We start from the raw sequence: 21,570 nt of genomic DNA, 5'->3' as shown, positions 1-21,570 counted from the left end.
ACACATGTATCCTTACCTTAAACTAAAAAGAAACAAGTTTATTTGTTATTTCCCTTTTCACTGAATTAGTTTATACCAGTTTATTTGTTTAGGCTTTCACACTCGACAAGCGATCAACAATTTCACTATGTTATATAAGTAGCTAACTTTATGCCTTTAATATATTGTTACTCAAAAATCTGGTTGAAAAACTTATACAAGATGTTCTGATGATTTGAATGAGCAACATTATTGTTCACTGGTGTACAACTGTCAAAATTCCTATTCAATAAAATATGTTTGAAACAGAAGTTGGCTCCTGACCAGCTTACAGAGCTCTGCCATCATATCGATGGCAGAGTTAGGGGCCTGCGGCGACGGAGAGATTGTCAAGATCAGCGAGAGCGTTGAGTCCATGCAGCACAGTAATTGAAATCTACACCTAGGCAGGAATAAGCAGCAACAAAAGAAACATAGATTTCTATTACAGAGGTCCAGAAGTGGGTAAGAGATATACATTTCTAAAAGCATCTTTGATGTCTTTATTCCTCAAACTATAGATAAATGGATTTAAAAAGGGAGTAAGCACAGTATACAACATAGCCAACGTCTTACTGATCATTTTTGACTGTCCTCCCTTTGGAAGCATGTACATGGCCATTAGCGTCCCGTAAAATATAAAAACAACTGTGAGGTGAGAGCTGCATGTGGAAAAAGATTTAATTCGGCCTGAAAAAGATGCTATTTTGAGTATGGTTAAGGCAATGTACACATATGACACCACGATCACAAGGAATGGTAAGACTATCACAGGAACACAAAATAAGGTGGCTTCCATTTGAACCGTAGAAACATCAGAACAAGAAAGTTCTAACAGAGGGTAAAAATCACAAAAAAAGTGGTCAATGGTATTTGGCCCACAGAATTGTAACCGGCTTACACTACATGTTACAATTAACTCTATACAGCAACTCAACATCCAGGACATAAGAATGAATTTAATGCAAAGCACGTAGTTCATAATGGAGGCATAATGCAGTGGGGAACAGATGGCCAGATAGCGGTCATAGGACATGACTGTGAGAAGAAGGCATTCAGAGGCTTCTGCGAAACTGAAAAAGTAAAGCTGATTGATGCAGAAGGCAAAGGGTATGGATGCCCTCTCATGGAATAAGATGTTTAACATATTAGGGGCAATATCTGTGGTCAAAATGACGTCAGCTAGAGAGAGCTGAGAAAGGAGGAAGTACATGGGGGTGTGGAGGATCTTGCTGAAGTAGACCAGCTTGATAATCAAGAGGTTGCCACAAACTGTTGCACAATATATCAGAAGCACGAGGATGAAGAGCGGTAGATTCAATCTATCCAAGTTGGAGAATCCCAAGAAAATAATTGTAGTAATGTTGCTTTTATAAGTAGCCTGTGTAGCATGATTGAAAACAGCACATCACATAAACTAATACATAACATAATGACATAGCCTAATCCTAAAACATGTAAAACAAAAATTGCCCATATATAACCACTCTTTCTCAGATCATATTAAATATATACTCCAGTTAAATTATTAGATCATTTTAGACAGAACAGTTCTATCAGCACCAGAAAAAAAAGACATTGCACCATTTTACGCGATTCAACTCACACACCTTACAATTAAACCCTCCAACGAGGGGGGCAATATTTTTGTCATCATGACAAACAAGCACTATGAAATTATGTGTCTAAAAATGCCTAGTGACAGGTCAAACTACAGTATAGAGTTCCCAGATTTGGATTCACAAATGTCTGAGCCATTTCATAATATTGATAGAGAAGTAGAGAGGGGATCAATGCACACAAAAAGTTTGATTTTGTCAGGGTCATCCCTACCTTTTACTGCCTCCCAACCAGTTCCTTATACATTTCCTTAAGAGACCCATAGTCTCTGGCAATGGTTCTCTAACGGAGTAGGTGTCATTCCCACATGTTGAGAGTCCTCTGTCCTAAATTTGTGACACTGCACAGTTCTTGACTAGAGATGGCCCAAACGGTTCGCCGGTGAACGGTTCCCGGTGAACTTCTGGGGTTAGCGATCGCGGAGAACCACAAACTTTACTGGAAGTTCGATTGGCCCCCATAGTGCATCATGAGGGTCAACTTTGACCCTCTGCATCACAGTCAGCAGGCACATTGTAGCCAATCGGGCTACACTCCCTCCTGGAGCCACTCCCCCCTTATAAAAGGCAGGCAGCGTCAGGCTTTGGACTCACTCGTGTGCCTGCAGTAATTAGAGAAGGGAAAGATGCTGCAGACTCTCATAGGGAAAGCTTAGTTAGGCTCTTGTAGGCTTCTTAGTTTGCTCCTTGCTGATTTTTATTGCTAAAACAGCACCCCTCAACAGCTCTTTTGAGAGCTAATCTTGTTCTTGTGATCTATTTTTTTTGTGTGTGTGTGTGTGTGTGTGTGTGTGTGTGTGTGTGTGTGTGTGTGTGTGTGTGTCCCACTGACACTTGTGTTGCATAGACAGCCTTGGTAATTCCTACTGTGTGTGCCACTGCCAGCCAGGCCCAGCACATTGACTATCTGTGTGTGTGACAGGTGCACATTGTAATACACATTACTGTATATACCTACCTGTTGTTCACAGTGCACCCACCCACCTACGTGAGCTGAGTGCACGCAGTGTCACTGTGCCTGTCCGGTACCTGTCTGTGTGTGACAGGTGCACATTGTAATATCAATCACTGCATATATCTACCTGCTGTTGTTCAGTTCAGTGCACCCACCTACCTACGTGAGCTGAGCGCACGCAGTGTCGCTGTGCCTGTCCAGTACCTGTCTGTAAATTTAAAGTTGATTCATCTCATATACAGCAGGGCCTCGAAAGTCCTCCTGTATTGTTATCTTTGGTCACTGCCTCAGGATGTGCATGCCATGCCTGCTGCCTTCCTTGGATGTGTGGTAGCCGTTCCTGCTCCTTTGCCCACAGCGTGCCTGCTGCCTTCCTTATATGTGTGGTGGTGGTTGCCATTTCTTAGGCTCCCACTCCGGATTGGAATCAAACCAGGATTCCCCGGCCATTAGCCGTGGCCACCATGCTACTGAGAAAGTACCATCTAAATTTCATACAGTTGAATGAATGGCAGACTTGCCCTCCATAACACATTCTCGTTAAAGGCAAGTGGTGTCATCTCTGGCACACAGCGCTGGGTCAAGGGTCCATCTGACCACAGATGCCTGGTCTGCAAAGCGTGGTCAGGGCAGGTACAGGACTTATACAGCAAATGGGTCCTTACTTGGATGTGCGGTGGTGGTAGCCAGTTCTCAGGCTCCCACTCCGGATCGGAATCAAACCCTGATTCCCCGGCTATTACCCGTGGTCACTCACACAATGGCAGACTTGCCCTCCATAACAGATTCTCGTTGCAGGTACTGAACAGCCAGCAGAAAATGTAATTTAAAAAAAATAGATGTAAACTTTAACAATGGTAGAGAAAGAACCATTGAAAGTTGATAAGACAGTCAGACATTACCTGATATCACTGAGGAAGAGCAATCTTGCCATGGTGTGCACCAGTCCAGCACGGCCGTCACAACACAAACAGCTGTTTGCGGTGCGTTTCACAGTGAGTTTGGTATTTCAGTGTGAAGCAGTACACTAATTACACTCCCTGATTGACGTATACACACGCAAGGGGCTTGATTCACAAAAGAGTGCTACCCGATAGCACGGGCGTTTTCGTGCGAATTTTCTCGCAAAACGATAACGTTTTTCACATGCAAACGATATCGATTGCGCATGAAAATTTGCGTTTGTATGCGAAACAATTATCGTTTCACGCGAAAATTTGCGATCGCACGCAGCGCAAAAGTTTGTGCAAAAACGGCCGTGCTATCAGTCAGCACTCTTTTGTGAATCAAGCCCAAGATGTTTTAAAGCACTTTAGGCCTGCAATTTAGCATTCAATGTGATTTCGGCCCTTAAAACGCTGCTTTGCATCAAATCCAGATTTTTCCCCGGGACTTTTGGCGTCTATCCCACTCCGCCATGCCCCCCTCCAGGTGTTAGACCCCTTGAAACATCTTTTCCATCACTTTTGTGGCCAGCATAAGTGCTTCTAGTTTTCAAAGTTCGCCTCCCTATTGAAGTCTATTGCGGTTCGCAAAAGTTTGCGCAGAACAAAAGTTTGGCGAAGGTTTGTGAACCCGGTTCGCAAACCGAAAATCGGAGGTTTGGGCCATCTCTATTCTTGACTAAATTGGATGGCCCATTATGTTGAAGCCTTGTACAGATCTCTCCCCCTGAGAGGGTAGTGGGCACTCCCTACAGGAAATTAACATTAATCAATTTGAGTTCAATGTGTTAGCATCTTACGCTAACTTGTACTTGGATCAGAACATCGCCTCTTTGTTTGGAAGGATGCACCGGATCTGGACCACATGACAGCATGGTTCAGATACATTGACAATATTCTTTCTTTGATAGTCAGAAACCACTGAGACACTGCAGGTGTTTTGTTGGTTTCCTTCATGATAATGCTTGGAATTTAAAATTCACTTATACCTTTAATTCAGAATATATAACTTTTTGTGGATGTTCCTGTCACGGGACAGACTGACAATTTCCTTGGAATTAATTTATCCAGAAAACTAACCACCACAATTTCAATCCTTCTGGCCAGCAGCATTCGTCCACCTAGTGTGGTTAAAAAAATATTCCCTATGACCAATATCTGCACCTCACATATAACTGTTTGGACATTGGGGATTTCTATAATTAAACTAAGGCATTCAGAAACAGACTTCTCAGAAGGGGGTATTCCAGGAAGTGCCTCAAGAAGGCTTATCACAGGGCACTTAATGTGGACAGGGTCCATCTTCTCTACATCCACATTATGAGAATAGAAACAGGTGACACTGAACAGCCACAAGTTTTCTCCCCTTGATCATTGACTTTTCTTCTGAAGCAGATACAGTATGTTATAGAATCAATAAACTCTAGTATTTACTCAAAGAAGTATCCAGTTTTGGGAATTTTATTCCAATTTTTTTTTGCTGATCTAAGACAATTGGCAACTTTGTGACCATGAACCATTACACGGGGTATTCCTAGAGTGAACCATGCAAACCCACTGGCACATATAGGGGTGGTGGCTCTCCATATTGCCAACATATTCATAGAGGAAAAATGAGGACTGACATGTTTTTTTTTCTTTTAAGCAATGCACATTGCCTGGCTGTCCTGCGGATCATCTGCCTATAATACATTAGCCTAGATGATGTGGCTGGGATTACCCTTATGGGTTACAAGTGACTTTACAGATGGCAACCCTCCAAGATTAATTCCTGTGACGGTGGCCTCGAGTGTCAGACGTTTGAACTACAGTGTCGGTGGATATCGGACAGATGAAGGCACACCAAGTGTGCCAATAACACCGGAGACTACTGACACAGGAATCCATCTTAAAGGATTGCCAGCTGCAGCTTGCCATGAGCCACGTTCCTTCCTGGCCTGAGTGGGACACAAGCACAGAAGCTGGTAACCCATACGGGTAATCCAGCCACAATATCCAGGTGAGACTTTACTCACAGGGCATTAGCCCACAAACTAAAGCTACACTATTTATAGTGTCCTTTTTTTCTTGTGTCTTTTTCATATGTAAATGTGCACAGCTTGAAAACAGATCAATCAAATGCAACTTTAGCAGCATTTGATTGGTCCATATTCAAGCTGCACAAATTTGCATACAAAATAGAGAGTCTCGTAGTAACTTAGAACAATTTACATACCATTGGCCATCCCTATTATTGAGACTCTAATCATCGTTGTGCTGTAATTAAGGAGTCATTCTTTACCAGGAAAATGTGAGCTGTTATTGTCTGGGTTACTTATTTATGGATATTTTTGAATTTATACTCCTGTGCCAGGTGGGGATTATTTTTCCTCTATTGGTGAACTGACACTTATATCACACATGCCCTTTTTAATAGCAAAGTAAGTCATTGGGCTCAATTCTGGAAGCCAGTCTGTAAAACAAAAAAAAAAACAAAAAAAGCAAAAAAAGACAAGCAGAGAAATACTGCATTCGGTATTTCTGATTTTTTTTTTCTATTCTCAAAACTTTTGCCTAATGCGGCTCTAATGCGGTAAAATACTGAACAAATAAGTATGGAAAGAGATGGAAGGGTGGGAGATGGTTGCCGTCCACACATCACTGATCCTCGCTGATAAGGCTGTGCTTGGGGTTGCTGCTATGGGCTGCACTGTCTCATCCACATACCAGCAGCTCTGTAAGTGCAGTAGCCGGCCTCCCCCCATTCCCTTCTGTGCTACACACAGCGGGCAGGTAATGAGACACGGCAGCGCCCAGCAGAAGACTGCTTTATACTCACCTGAGATTACTTTCAGCAGCCATGCCTTCATATTGCAGATATCCACAGCCATCAGACAGGATCAGAAAACTGTGACAAGGAAAATCTCTCCCCCTCCTTCCTCCCACTAGCCACACACCTTACCCCATTTTTACTTGTGTTACTGAATGCTCTAATCTTTCAGAATTGACATTTACTGACTTTTAAGGAGGATTTTACCGCACAAGGCTGTAATTTACTTCACTGCTCGGTCGGTAACTTCCCTTTTCCATGTGGTAACAGGCTGTCAGAATTAGATGTTTGGTAAAATCAGCAGGGTTTTGTTTTTTTGTTTTTTTTTGCATTACCGAATGCAATAATGCTTTTAGAATTGAGCCCATTGTGTATTTATTACTTCTCCCCATATTTCAACATCCTCAATGCACCTGCATGTTTCCAGTTATTTCAAAGACATGTACGTCTAATGAAATAGCTGACAAATCAAACTATTTTATTTGACATTTGAGTAAATTAAATGTGTAAAATGAGAATCCCCTTCGCTTTATTTTTGAAAATTAATAAATTGGCATACACATTTTTTTTTAAAAAACATGATTTATGTAATTGGTATATATGTGTGCGTATACATGTATTATGTATACACACACATGTATACCAATTACATAAATCTTCATAGAATTGGTAACTAGCGTGAAATTATATTCAAAGGGATACTGTAGGGGGTCAGGAGAAAATGAGTTGAACTTACCCGGGGCTTCTAATGGTCCCCCGCAGACATCCTGTGCCCACGCAGCCGCTCACCGAGGCTCCGGCCCCGCCTCCGGTTCACTTCTGGAATTTCAGACTTTAAAGTCTGAAAACCACTGCGCCTGCGTTGCCGTGTCCTCGCTCCCGCTGATGTCACCAGGAGCGTAATGCGCAGGCACAGACCATGCTGGAGTTGTGCTATGCACTTCTGGTGACATCAGCGGGAGCGAGGACACGGCAACACAGGCGCAGTGGTTTTCAGACTTTAAAGTCTGAAATTCCAGAAGTGAACTGGAGGCGGGGTCGGAGCATCGGAGAGTGGCTGCGTGGGCACAGGAGGTCTGCGGGGGATCATTAGAAGCCCCGGGTAAGTTCAACTCATTTTCCCCCGACCCCCCCACAGTATTCCTTTAATTCAGTAATAGAATATTTTTCACAGCCAAAACAAAAAAAAAAAAAAGTATGTACTTACTCCATTGCTTATTGCTAGCTGATGAAAAGACATGAATGGTTAAAAGTGAATAATTAAACTTAGCAAATCAGATTAATTACAAAAAAAACTCAATCATATAAATCTTCTTTAAAAAAACATGTTAGCATAATTTAACAAAAAATTACATGAAGACATATACTAAGAGAAAAAAAAATTAGTAACATTCCATAGTTGCAGCTTATGTGAAAAGACATTGGCTTTAATAATAATGACGAGATATACGGCAACGTTTCTGTCACAACTGTATCAGATAAATGGGTGCACTGTCTTTTATTACACTGTTTTATATATATAGCAAACATGTGAATGTCTATAGAGAATAGATCGCACCCCTCTGTGTTGATGGTTGTGTTTTATTTATTATGATTATTATTTTTTTCCCTTCTGTATAATTAGATTGCTGTTGGGATTATTCCCTTAAACACTTATTATATTTTTATTCTTGACAATTGTATTTACAAAAAAATGTTGTTAAAATAATGGGATTCTTTCAAAAGAGTCTGGAGCTTACAAATAAATTAAAACGTTTGGTATAGATCAGGTAATATTCTACACCTCACTGATATTGATTTACCTGCTTTATTTGCTTAATTGAACTTTAGTAGAACATTTCATGAAAAGTCAGGTTTGAAACTCATCTTTGGTGCACACCTCAACTTGAAAGGATACCACAGCACACAGGCTGTGGTAAAATACATGCTGCTATGCATGGGGAGAAAAAAGGACATACTCACCGCTTCCCTCGCTCCCTGCCGTTGGTCCCCGCTTGGTTCCCACAGCTGCCGGTACCGGCCGACTCTCCTGACCCCTGATCCGGACATACTGCGCTACGTATGCGATTTGGAGAGAGAGAGCAGGGGAAGCGGGCACTATCAATAACAAAGTGCCTGCTTCCCCCGTCCATCCCAACTTACTCCCCCTCCACTCTCTCTCTCCAAATCGCCACACCCAGCGCAACTCCAGCTAGCATGTCATGCTAACTTTATTAGTAGAGAGCACACGCTGGGAAGGGAGGAGGTGGGGGAGTGTCCGTTCTTCTGCTGTCATGATGCGAAGGCGGAAGGGAAGATTATAGGACATACTGCGCATGCGCAGCACAGTATGTCCGGATCAGGGGTCAGATGAGTCGGCCGGCACCGGCGTCTGTGGGAACCGAGCGGGGCCGACGGCAGGTAGCAAGGGAAGCGGTGAGTAGATCTTTTATTCTCCCTACGGATAGCAGCCTTTATTTTACCACAGCCTGTGGGCTGTGGTATCCTTTAAGCATTGACTGAAGATAATCTTCTTATGGTCAAACACAGGACACGTTGCACAGTAGAGAACTATAATAAATATCATGATGTATTTGCCGTCTCCATCCATCCATCAGCTGCTGCTGCTTCACCACAGCAGAGACAACTCTGGTTCAGCCCCTCCATGATGCTAGCCACTAAACTGGAAGTAATTGCTTACCTCCAGCGTTACTAGCAAGCTAATTTGACTTGTGCAGTCCAGAACCAACTTTAGGAAAAGCTAGTTAGCTGACAAGCAGGTTAATAGGTATAAATGGAAAATAACTAAAGAGCTATAAAAACACCAACATGAACAAGGAACAAAGTCCATACTTAGAGTCAGATATGGATCTTCCTCAAGGCAATCTTGGTAGACACATAGGGCCTGGTCAGTGTCCAAGAGCCAGGCTGCCACCTCTTCTGGCCTTCCGCCTGCATTTCTGTGTTAGACAAATTGGTCAGGTGGCTAGCATGGGGAACATAAGCTGTTACTTACTCTGCCTAGCTAGCTTTAGCTTTAGCTAATCAATTCCACAAGTGTTTTTGTGAAAGTGATGTATATTGGCCCTGCCTGCACCAATATATCCTCTCTAACTGCCCATTTTTTATCAAACCTATAAAGATGCTAAAAAGGGTGTGGTCAGAATGAAATACTGTATTACACACAAGGCAGGGAAGAATTGGACAGGGAGACGAGTTATAGCTGCAGTGCTGACCATAAAGTGATAATCTTTCAGCAGCAGAGAAAAAATGGGGGGAGGGCGAGGGGTCATCAGCTCTGTGCTCACTTACTGGGAAGGACTGCCAAGTGCCCCCTCTGACTCAAGATCATTCTTTTAGCTTAAAATAATCCATCTTTGACATTGTTTGGGAAACCTAGCAAACTAGCTACTAAAAATGCAAATTGAACAATTCACAACACTTTGTGCACTGTAAATTATGGTATATTCTGCACAACATGCATCAAAACACAAATGCTTGAGCTGGGGCTCTAAAAGATTTCAGCTTTCTTTTTTTTTTTCATTTTACCATTGAAAAGTCAAATGGTTATCATCATACCAATGTACTAATTTCCCTTAAAGGGATACTTAAGTCACCTGTTAGGGCTGGTGCACACCAAAACTCGCTAGCAGATCCGCAAAACGCTAGCAGATTTTTAAACGCTTTTTTTTATTTTTATGAGGCGTTTTGCTAGCGTTTTGCGGATTGCTGCTGCGGTTTTCAGTATAGTAGATTTCATATATTGTTACAGTAAAGCTGTTACTGAACAGCTTCTGTAACAAAAACGCCTGCAAAATCGCTCTGAAGTGCCGTTTTTCAGAGCGGTTTGCGTTTTTCCTATACTTAACATTGAGGCAGAAACGCATCCGCAATCCAAAAAATGCCTCACCCAGGCATTTTTCGTTTCTGCAAAACGCCTGCCGCTCTGGTGTGCACCACCCCATTGAGATACATTGACCAAGCAGATCCGCAGCCGCAAGCGGATCTGAAAACGCCCAAAAAGCCGCTCGGTGTGCACCAGCCCTTAAAAAGGGTTTCACTTACATGGGGCTTCTACCAGCCCCCTGAAGCCATCCTGTGCCCCTGTGGGTACCCGACCCAATGCAGGCCTCTAACTGAAGTCACCTTCAAAAAAAAAAAGAGTTTCACTTACCTGAGGCATCCAACAGCCCCCTGCAGCTGTCCTGTGCCCCCGCAGGTCCTCAACGATCCTCCATACCCCCGCTGCCAGCTATGTTTGTTTTAGCCGACTTAAAGTCGGCGGGCCACTCCGCCTGTGCAGCCCTGGCATCACATATCCTTGCTTGCATTCTTGTTCACAATAGCATCCTGCACCTGCACTATTGGGGAAGAATACGCATAGCCAGGGCTGTGCAGGCGCAGTAGCCCGCCAACTCCAAGTCAGCAAAAACAAAACTAGCTGGCAGCGGAGAATGGAGGATCGTTGAGGATCTGCGGGGGCACAGGACAGCTGCAGGGGGCACTCTTTGTTTTTTAAAGGTGACTTAAGTTAGAGGTCTGCATCGAGTCAGGTACCCGCACGTTACCTGAAAGGTGGGTCGGGTCCTTGGGGTCCAATCCCATCCACTGCCCTTTCCCCCATGCAGAGATAAGCAGCCAAAAGTGATACCAGGGTAAGTATAATCTCGCCTCTCATGCTTCCTGCTGCTGATCTCTGCATGTGGAAGGGAAAGGGAGACTTCTAGACTATGAAACAAGCCTATAAGGAAAGGGGGGAGACCACTTTACCACCAGGGAAACCACCAGACAACCAGAAAAGTCTCAAGGGAAAGAGACAGACAACTAGACTACTAGCACAACATATTTATGGGAAAGGGGACACTAAACCACCAAGGAGATCTATATAAGGGAAGGGGACCCCTTGACTACCCTTGAAGTCTAGTAGGTAAGAAAAAGAACCACTAGACCAACCTCTAGAAAGATCTATAAAGCCTCTCTAGACCACCAGGAATGTGTATACCAGTCTCTCTAGATTGTCAGCCTTTGACAGGGCCCTGACTCCTTGTGTATAATACCTGCTTGTACACTCTACCTACCTAATAATGTCAACTTGGGACTACTGATTGTTGGGACTACTACTCCAGTGTATGATCTGGTATTGTGTATCTTATTGCTAATTACCTGTATTGTATTGTCTGTCACTACCCTGTTATCATTATTTGTAACCTTATTTATTGTCCAGGGCTGCGTAAATTAATATGTTGGTGCTATATAAATCCAAATAATAAGTATGTGTATTTAAAGGGAATCCGAGCTTTGAATATAAACAAAATTAGTACTTACCTGGGGCTTTCTGCAGCCCACCGTAGGTCAGGAGGTCCCCCAGCATGGTCCTGGCTCCTCTCCTGGTCCCTCCGCCGCATACCGTACTGCTGACACTTGAGCCGCATGTCGGTCTCCCACTTTCTGAACTGGGAAGCTCTTCGTCATTACGCCGGCCACTGCGCGTCATTACGGCAGCCGGTGTGACAGTACTGATGCTGCAGCGGTCGGCGTAATGACGAAGTGCATCCCGGTTCAGGAAGTGGGAGCCCGACTCCCGGCGTGGGTGTCCCCGGTGCGGTACACGGTGGAGGGACTAGGAGAAGGACGCCGAGGGACCTCCCGACCTACGGTGGGCTGCAGAAAGCCCCAGGTGAGTACTAAATTAGTTGATTTGTTGAGGTCAGGGTTCCTTTAAGGGGCATGATTAGACCACCAGGGAGACTTATATAAGGGAGAAGCTCACTAGACTACTGGAGAGATCTATAGAAGAGAGTAGGGTTGAGCAATAGAATTCCATTGAATTTACAATTTTAAGGTTTTGCATTATAATTTGGCATTCCAAATTGGATCTCAGTTTTTGGATTTTACAGAAATCTTCTGAATTCTATGAAATTCCATCATGATTCATATACGTTTAAATCAATACAACCGCCTTTAGTGGTTGATTGAAAAGCCTCCCTACAGTACATGTTATTGTCACCAAATTTACAAGGTACTTTAGAGTGAATTGTGAGAATAAGTAAAAAAAAAATCATAACGTTCTTGTAGTTTTTAAGAAAAAGCTACACTTTAATATTTACTAGTTCCGTGCTCTGTATACACATTTTATGCATTTTAAGAAAATGGACAGTTCCCTCCTCTCCCAAGTACTGTATCTTTAACCCATTTTCACCCAAGCAGTAAGGGCCCATTTCCACTACTGCGGCGCGATTTTGAAAATCACGGCAACAAATCTGCATGCGGTTGCGGTTTCGTTTTCATTCCCATGGAGATTTTGACATGAAATCGCTCGCGGTTTGCACAATGCGATTTTAACCATGTCAATGCAGGCAAGCATTAACATGGGTTTTCAAGCGGAAACGCCGGGAAAACAACAAGACTAAAGTGTTTGCGGTTTTCCTATCTAGTTACATTACCAAGAAATCGTGTGCGGCGCGCAAATTGCGTGCAGCAGCAACAACTTGGAACTAAACGCTCTCAAAACCATGGAGATGATAAAAGACTTTAGGAGATTTCCCCCCCAGCACCTCCCCTTAACCATAAATGGATCCACAATAACCCAGGTAGTCATTCAAGTTTCTTGGGTCCACGATCTCACATAACCTAAAATGGGATAACAATACGGCCACTATTGTCAAGAAAGCACAACAGAGGATGTACCATCTACGGCAGCTGAAAAAGTTTGGCCTACCTCAAAATGTAATGGTGCAGTTCTACACTGCAATCATCGAATCCACCATAACATCATCTATGACTGTATGGTTCGGCTCCTGCTCAGCATTAGAAAAGGGGAGGCTGCAGCGCATCATCCGATCAGCGGAAAGGATAATTGGCTGTAGCTTAATTCCCTGCAGGATCTTTACACTAGCAGGTGCAGAAAAAGAGCATCCAAAATTGCCTCTGACCCCTCCCACCCAGCTCACTCCATCTTCCAGCGCATGCCTTCAGGAGTAAGATTCCGGTCAATCGCTACCAAAACCTCCAGACACAGGAACAGCTTTTTTCCTCAAGCGGTAGCCATACTTAATGCTGAACCACGTTAGAGCTGCTAGGACTGAAAGTAATCAGCACAGAACTGTAAATGAACAATTCTCACATTGCTTACTGCCACTATACTTGCATAATGTCCTTGACTTGTAATATACACTGTCTGTCCTTGTATTGTTTTTGTTTGTGTTTGTTAGGCAACTGCCAAGACAAATTCCTTGTAGGTGCAAACTTACTTGGCGAAATAAAATTGATTCTGATTGATTCTGATTCTGATTCTGAATTCTGATAGGTCGGCCGTGCAGATTTTTTCTGCACGACAAACCGCATAGAATCCTGCACAAGTGGAAACAGTCCCATCCACTTGTATTGTCTATGCGAATCTGCAGGCAGGAAACGCATGCAAATTCGCTCTAGTGGAAACGGGACCTGAGAGATTCCCAGATGCTTGTGCCCCAGGTGAAACTGTTTCCCAAAGAGTTAAAAAATAAATAAAAAAACAACCATGATAAAACAAATGTATTGTTTTAAATTAACCATAAACCTTTAATTAATGTTCCCATTCCAAAATCCTCTTGTTATGTTGATGGACAAATTCTGCACACCCGCCTGCACATGTTGCTTCTGCCACTCGCTATCTAAAGTATAATATATACTTTGTGGATATTTGTAAAGGGTACTTCAGTACTCCTATACCAATTTTGGGAGGCAGGCATCATGGAGACCACTTATTAATGGTGACCAGCAAATGCAACCCTGAACCCCTCAGGATTTACACCCCACCTCCTCCTGGGTACTGGTACCTCAGCAGCTTGCTAACGTGCAACAACAGTCAAAATCCAGGACCTTTTCTTCCAAATCCATGCCAGAACTCAGGTGAGGTCTGTTCTGTACCTCACAGTCAATTTATTGTATATGCATTAAAATGTATGTTACTTTTTGAAAATAAAACAAGTATAACAAAAAAATGTATGTTACTTTTGAAAATGTATCCTAAGAGGCGTCTTTGAATCTTAAAAGGCAACTGAAGTGAGAGAGATATGGAAGCTGCCATATTTATTTCCTTTTAAACAATGACAGTTGTCTGGCTATCCTGCTGATCCTCTGTTTGTCTAATACTTTTAGCCATAGATCCTGAACAAGCATATGCAGATCAGGTGTTTCTGACATTATTGTCAGAGATCTGACAAGATTCGCCACATGCTTGTTTCTGGTGTGATTCAGACACTACTGCAGCCAAAGAGATCAGCACGGCTGCCAGGTAACTTTTATTGTTTAAAAGGAAATAAATATGGTAGCCTCCTAATTCTTCTCACTACAGTTGTCCTTTAAAGAAATGTCTGTAATTTACTTTGGTACAACAAAAACTGATTAACCATTTTCAAAATGTTGTATTTATTTATTTTTCTGAACTTTTTTTTTGCAATATTGTTTGTTGCCTGGTGTTGTTAAACCCAAACTAAAAACTAATGTTACTTTTGGCAAACGGCATGTTTAAAGAATACCCGAAGTGACATGTGACATGTGAAGATAGACAGTACATTGCCTAGCACACAAATAACAATGCAGTGTACCTTTTTTTTCTTTCTCTGCCTGAAAGAGTTAAATATCAGGTACGTAAGTGTCTGACTCAGGCCTGACTCAGACAGGAAGTGACTACAGTGTGACCCTCACTGATAAGAATTTCCAACTATAAAACACTTTCCTAGCAGCTTCTGAGAGCAGGAAAGAGATAAAAAGGTTCAACAGTTCATACATTTTAGCTCTGGCATACTTCAATGAATGTGACATTGAGCAAAAACAATAAAACAGTTAAAACTTAAAAAGAAGATTTAAAAATAAAATAAAACTGTGGAATATCTTAAAAAGTCATTTTTAGGAGACGGACAATAGATACAATTGTTTATTTCATTAGTTTATTTTCACTTCGGGTGTCCTTTAACAAATGCAAAACTGATGAAAATAGACATGATGTGAATGTCCGTTTTGTAAAACTACATGCAGAACGGGCCTATACTACTTATTAAACATAATGACATATTATTGTTGGATTTTTTTCCATGACGTTAAATAGTGAGCTCCTCTTTCTCGCACTTTCCTAAAAGCTTCCATGATGCCTTTATTTGTCAAACTGTAAATAAAAGGATTCAAGAAGGGTGTAAATACAGTGTATAGCATCGCCAATGCCTTACTCATCGCTTGTGACTTGCCTTCACTCGGAACAAGGTACATGCCGAAAAGAGTTCCGTAAAAAATAGACACAACTGTCACATGAGAGCTGCAGGTAGAGAAGGCTTTTTGTTTTCCCGAAAGGGATGGTATCTTTATTATGGTTAAAATAATGTTTGTATATGAGACTAATATCACAAGAAATGGCAACACTACCACCGGAATTCCCAACAAGGTAACTTCCAATTCAAAAACGGATACATCTGAACAAGAAAGTTTCACCAGAGGATTCAAATCACAAAAGAAGTGGTCGACAGTGTTAGGCCCACAGAACTCTAACTGACATAAGGTGCATGTTACAAAACATTCTATAGCACAACTCAACATCCAGGAGAAAAAGATTAGCTTAAAACAAAGCTCTTGGCTCATGACTGAGGCATAGTGCAGTGGAGAACAAATGGCTAGATAGCGGTCATAGGACATTACCGTCAGAATGAAGCACTCAAAAGCTTCTGAGACACTAAAGAAGTAGAGTTGGGTGATGCAGCCAGAAAAAGACATGGAGGTCTTCTCATGAAGAACAACGTTTAGCATGTTAGGAGAAATGTCTGTAGTTATTATGATCTCAGCTATGGAGAGTTGGGTGAGGAAAATGTACATGGGTGACTGAAGGGTCTTGACCAATGCCACCAGCGAGACAATCAACAAGTTTGCACATATTGTTGCAGAATACATGATAAGAATGAGGATAAAGAGCAGTAGATTGAAGGTTCCAATGTTGTGGAATCCCAAAATGACGACTGTAGTGACATTGCCCTGATATAAGGCCTGCATTGTATAACAAAATAAAACCGATAAACATATAATACAAATGATACATTAAGGGCACTTTCACACTAAGACATTGCGTTTGATGAGACGTTAAGGTCGCACAACGTGCCCCTAACGCAGCACATGTAGGTTATAAAATTGACGTTATTTTGTACTACGTTGTGTATCTTGGTGCGCCGTTTTCGTTGCACAGTGGTGGAACGAAAACGGCGCATGCGTTACATTTAAAAAAAAAACATTACTGAGCATGTGCAACACACATAACACAGCAAACGTATTGCTAAACGCACAGCATGCAGCACTTTCTAAATATTGCTACACGTTACACACAACGCAACGTGTGCACTGTGAATGTCGCACAGACTTTGTATTGCTGTGCGTTAGTCTGTGTTGGAACATTTTCTAACGTGCGACTTTAACTGTGAAAGAGGCCTTAGAGCTGTCACCTGAAAGCCATGCATTTCAATCAGTTTACTCTTTACACTTAGGTACACTTTACTTTTTACTCTCGCCTTCTTTCTTTAGGCTGCATATTGTTATCATATGATACCTGTATTTGCAGTTTCTAAATAATTCCACTCAGGGCCGGATTTACCATAAGGCATTGTAGGCATGTGCCTACAGGCGCCTGATGATGGAAAGGCGGCCCTAGAATATGGCCTAGGTGACCTTGTCCTAAATCCGGCTCAGTATATCTGTGCCTATAGGCTCCTGTGATGTAAATCAGGGCCTGATTCCACTGGTATGTCAGGATTCAATTAAAATAAAATGTTTATATTTATAACAGTCAATGTGAAATAGGATTTCCTAAGAATTTGTAAATATTATTTTATTTTTGGTGAACTCTTCATGTATAGATTTTCTGTCTGGCAGTGGAAGGGCATGCACAGTATGTTTTCCCTTTATGTAGTAAAAGCAAAAAACAAAAACAAAAAACAAACAAAAATAATAATTTTGAGATCACAGTGAATAAATAGAAATTCATATTTTTTTTATTTTTTCATGTGAATTGTGTATCTATTACAATTGCTTCCATTTTCTGAAAACCTATTGGCTCATTTGTGTGTGACTACACATTACTTCCCAGTGTGAGAATTTAGGATTAATATTTAGTGGAACAAAGCAAGAGTACCCTCGCTACTTACACGATCCATTTCTGATTCCTGTTGAAAACTCAAAGTCGGTTCAAACCTGTTTACTATGTAATATGGAGGGAAAAATAAATAAATAAATAATGTAAGCTAAATAAGAAATACATAGTCAATGTACAATAAGCAATGTACAATAAGCATTTGCATCTTAATAGGAAGACTCTCTCTTTTTTCTCATTATAAATAAAAAGTGGAACAATGTAATACAGTAATGTAATAAAATAAAAATATACTTAAAGAGTTTAAGCATAGCAAATACATAACTGATCAGCTAGCAAATACAGAGGCAGCAGGTAATGTTGCAATGTGCAAGTATATGTATGCTTATATAGCTCGCTGAAGCATCTCTATAGAGAATAGGCAAATTCCCTCTGGTCCTTTGCCTGTAATTTTGAAGTGAAATAAAATAACCTGCTCACATTTTTTTTTGTTAGCAACACCTTTTTATTTACAGTAATGGCCTTGCAAATCATATAGCACATTTAATTCATCATTTTGTACTTAAAGTGGATCCGAGGTGAACTTTTACTCATTGCATAATTATGTTCCTTTCCTATTGTTTATAGGGCATTCCTCAAGCCAAATACTTTTTCGTTTTTGTTTTAATACTATAATTCCCTATAAACTAAATAAACCACGCCCACAGGTTTTCAGAGAGCCTTCGCAGTAGCAAGGGCTCATGGGAGCTCAGTCTGGGCAGGGGGAGGAGGAGGTGTTACTAGCCATTGATTTCAGAGGCAGAAGGGAGGAGGGAGGAGGAGGGGGGTTAGGCTGAGTGTTCAAGATACAGATAAGCCTGCCCCTGTGTAATATTTACAAACAACATGGCTGCTGTCATTGTATCACAGGAAGAAATAATCATATTCTATTGAAGCTGTTTGCAGCTAGATTTGCTGTGTAAACTATCTAAACTTTAGGTAACATATATAGACAAGTTACTTGTTATAGTTAGTTTTTCATCTCGGATCAGCTTTAAGTGGATAACCAAGTTGAACAACCTTACTTAGATACTGATATGAATCCATTTTGATCTGTGGCCTTGAAAAAGCTTTTGATAATGATACCTTTATTTCCTCTCATAATTTCTAGATCCAACAATGTATATTATTTGCACTAAGTTCTTCAGTGAGGGATATAACCGTGTTGTTATCATTGAGATAATTAATCAATGCGTCCAAAGTCTCCCCCCCCCCCCTCCCCAATGCCTAATGGGAAATCTGGCCCTGCTTATCACATCTGGAAGTAATTTTGTACAGATGCAAAGGATCATGTAACACTGTATGATCTTGTATGCCTAAACAGACAAATCAAGCCATGACATGTCTGGCACATACATAGCAGGATGCCAACGAGGATGGTGGGGAGTATGACAACATTAGAAATTGAGATAATGATGATGTTTTCTATATTTACTTTAATTTAAAATAGAAGAACATCATGTGGAAAGAAGATGTAAAGGCTCCAATCTCTTGGACTGACGCTCTGGGTGTCCTAGCTTTTGTGTTGACAAATAAACCTTTATCCAAATGATCTCCTTCCTCTCAAATAGATGGTTTCAAAAAGATAAAACAGGTTAGAGACTACCGTGGTAGATATACTGCACTTTACATTTTACTGAGAAGGACAATTTCAAAGAAGACCACAATTTAAGGAGATGTTCCATCTCAGGCAAGAAGGTTAGGTAATTTGCAGAGTTTAGCGAATCATATTTCACTTGATTTTAACACTTAAGGATTAAGGAAATAAGGCAATATGGATTTTAAAACTTGTTAGACCTCTAGTGCCATATTTGGTCGGAAGAGTTTTAGTGTTCGCAGTATTGAGTTTGCAGCCTGGTTGATCCCCATATTCACAGAGAACCTCATGCAGATTTGAATGTAAAGTATGTAATGCTGGGAATACACCACAACATTTTTTTGGGCAGATAGATGGTTTGATAATTTATGACATGTTCGATCTGATCTTCAATAGTTTTTCTGACCGATTTCTCATAGAAGTGACTGGAAATCGATCAGAAAAATGATCTACTATTGGACATTAAATCTGCTGAAAAATCTCAGTGTGTATTCCCAGCATAAGTTAGTTAGTTAAGTAAAGAGAATGTCTTCAGGCAGTATAAATTTAAGTGTTTATTTCCAACTTAGACACCGTTCATTTATGGTTTTTCTGTAATAGTGAAAACTGGGGGTTTATGCATTGGACAAAGAAAATATGAGAGCAAGGGCGTAGGGATGCTCGGAAAATTCCGCGGAATTATGAATTCCGTGATTCCGGCCGGAATTAGGTTAATTCCGATTCCGGTAGTCAAATCGGAATTCCTATACCTCTCAAACGGAATTCCGCGGAAATTTTATAATTCCGACGGAATTTTCCGGGTAAGCACAAAAAATCTCTCTCTCTTTCTCTCTTTCTCTCTCCTCCTCCTACTTTTTGAAAAGCATGCTTATATACCATAGCTGGGATTTGAACCCAGGACCTAGTGTGTAGCAGGTATCTGTCTTAACCTCTAGACCATGACCCACACTACATGCTAAAGCTGGCGGTAGCATAAACCATACTTCCATTATGATCAATTTGATAGAAAAAGTAGCATGATTAAGGATTTGTACTTTTTGAAAAGCATGCTTATATACCATAGCTGGGATTTGAACCCAGGACACAGTGTGTAGTAGGTATCTGTCTTACCCTCTAGACCATGAACCACACTGCATGGTAGTAGGTATCTGTCTTACCCTCTAGACCAGGGGTCCCCAAACGTTTTGGGTTGAGGGCCGGGTCAACATACTTCAGACCGCTGGGGGGCCGGAGTAAACATAAAATGATGTAGAAGTCTTTGCGGACCAGACAGTGAAGCATACCCAGGTGACAATCTGCAAGCCAATTGGACAGCAGTGTCACCTGATGTGGAATTTGATTGGAAACCAGCAAAATTTCTGCTTTCTGGCTTCCATGTGGATGGGGGGTGCTGCACTGCTATTCCATATGTGGACCACCAATATTTAAAGATGTAGCTGACTGCATTTATAAGCAATACATTTTCTGTGTGGGGGGCCGGTAAGAAAGTCTTAGGGGGCCACATTCGGCCCGCGGGCCTTAGTTTGAGGACCACTGCTCTAGACCATCAACCACACTCAGGGCCAGGCTTTAGCATGTAGTGTGGTCAGAGGTGGGACAAGGTCCTTCAGCACCCAAGGCTGAGACAGCAAAGTGCGCCCCCCCCATCCCTCCCACCCCAGCTGTCACACACTGATTGCTATTACACTAAGAGGTGCCCCAGGGCCCCCACCCCCAACACCTTAATCTCTACTTATCTGGCTTGCAGTCGCTGCTATGTATCCTATTTTCTTATTTCTTTCTGCTTCAAACACAATTGGGAATGACAGCTGAATGAATTGTGCACCCCCTCCTACACTGCGCCCTGAGGCTGCAGCCTCTCCAGCCTCAGCCTTACTAGTGGGTAAGACAGATACCTACTACCATGCAGTGTGGTTCATGGTCTAGAGGGTAAGACAGATACCTACTACACACTGTGTCCTGGGTTCAAATCCCAGCTATGGTATATAAGCATGCTTTTCAAAAAGTACAAATCCTTAATCATGCTACTTTTTCTATCGAATTGATCATAATGGAAGTATGGTTTATGCTACCGCCAGCTTTAGCATGTAGTGTGGGTCATGGTCTAGAGGTTAAGACAGATACCTGCTACACACTAGGTCCTGGGTTCAAATCCCAGCTATAGTATATAAGCTGTTTTGAAAATCTGCAATTCCCTACTGCATAGGATGGATAGATGGATGGAGAGGAGGAGGAGGAAGAGAGGAAGAGAGTGAGAGAGTTTAAAATTTTTCCGACGGAATTCCGTATAAGTCGGAATTCTGCGGAACTGACCCGGTATACCGTCGGAATGGAACGGTAACGGAATTTCTATATGGCGGAATGCGGAATTGTGTCGGAAACGGAAATGGGCTATTCAGACCATGCCTGCAAGGGCGTAGTAATAGGGGTTGCAGAGGTTGTGACCGCATCCAGGCCCTTGGGCCAGAGGGGCCCCAAAGGGCCCTCCCTCAACTACAGTATTAGC

The 21,570-nt window shown here is 41.9% G+C and overlaps 2 protein-coding genes across 2 annotated transcripts in view; both read right to left on the bottom strand.

Annotated features, from left to right (window-relative positions):
- Positions 1-463: 463 nt before the first annotated feature.
- On the bottom strand, positions 464-4,411 carry LOC137561910 (olfactory receptor 6N1-like). The gene is made up of 2 exons (XM_068273256.1): positions 4,337-4,411; positions 464-1,399 (listed from the first exon to the last, which is right to left on the bottom strand). The coding sequence occupies exons 1-2, from the start codon at positions 4,409-4,411 to the stop codon at positions 464-466; spliced, it is 1,011 nt and encodes a 336-aa protein (XP_068129357.1).
- Positions 4,412-5,970: 1,559 nt separating this feature from the next.
- The window catches only part of LOC137561909 (olfactory receptor 6N1-like), a 31,264-nt gene continuing 15,664 nt past the window's right edge, over positions 5,971-21,570 (bottom strand). Inside the window, exons 2-3 of the mRNA XM_068273255.1 lie at positions 15,994-16,335; positions 5,971-5,988 (exon numbers count right to left, since the gene is read on the bottom strand). Coding sequence (XP_068129356.1) covers positions 5,971-5,988; positions 15,994-16,335 — 360 coding nt within the window. The remainder of the gene's footprint in view (positions 5,989-15,993; positions 16,336-21,570) is intronic.

Source organism: Hyperolius riggenbachi, chromosome 3 (genome assembly GCF_040937935.1).
Source record: "Hyperolius riggenbachi isolate aHypRig1 chromosome 3, aHypRig1.pri, whole genome shotgun sequence".
Classification (NCBI taxonomy): domain Eukaryota; kingdom Metazoa; phylum Chordata; class Amphibia; order Anura; family Hyperoliidae; genus Hyperolius; species Hyperolius riggenbachi.
Note: the sequence above shows the minus strand (reverse complement) of the source record. Positions and strands in the feature narration are given on the sequence as shown.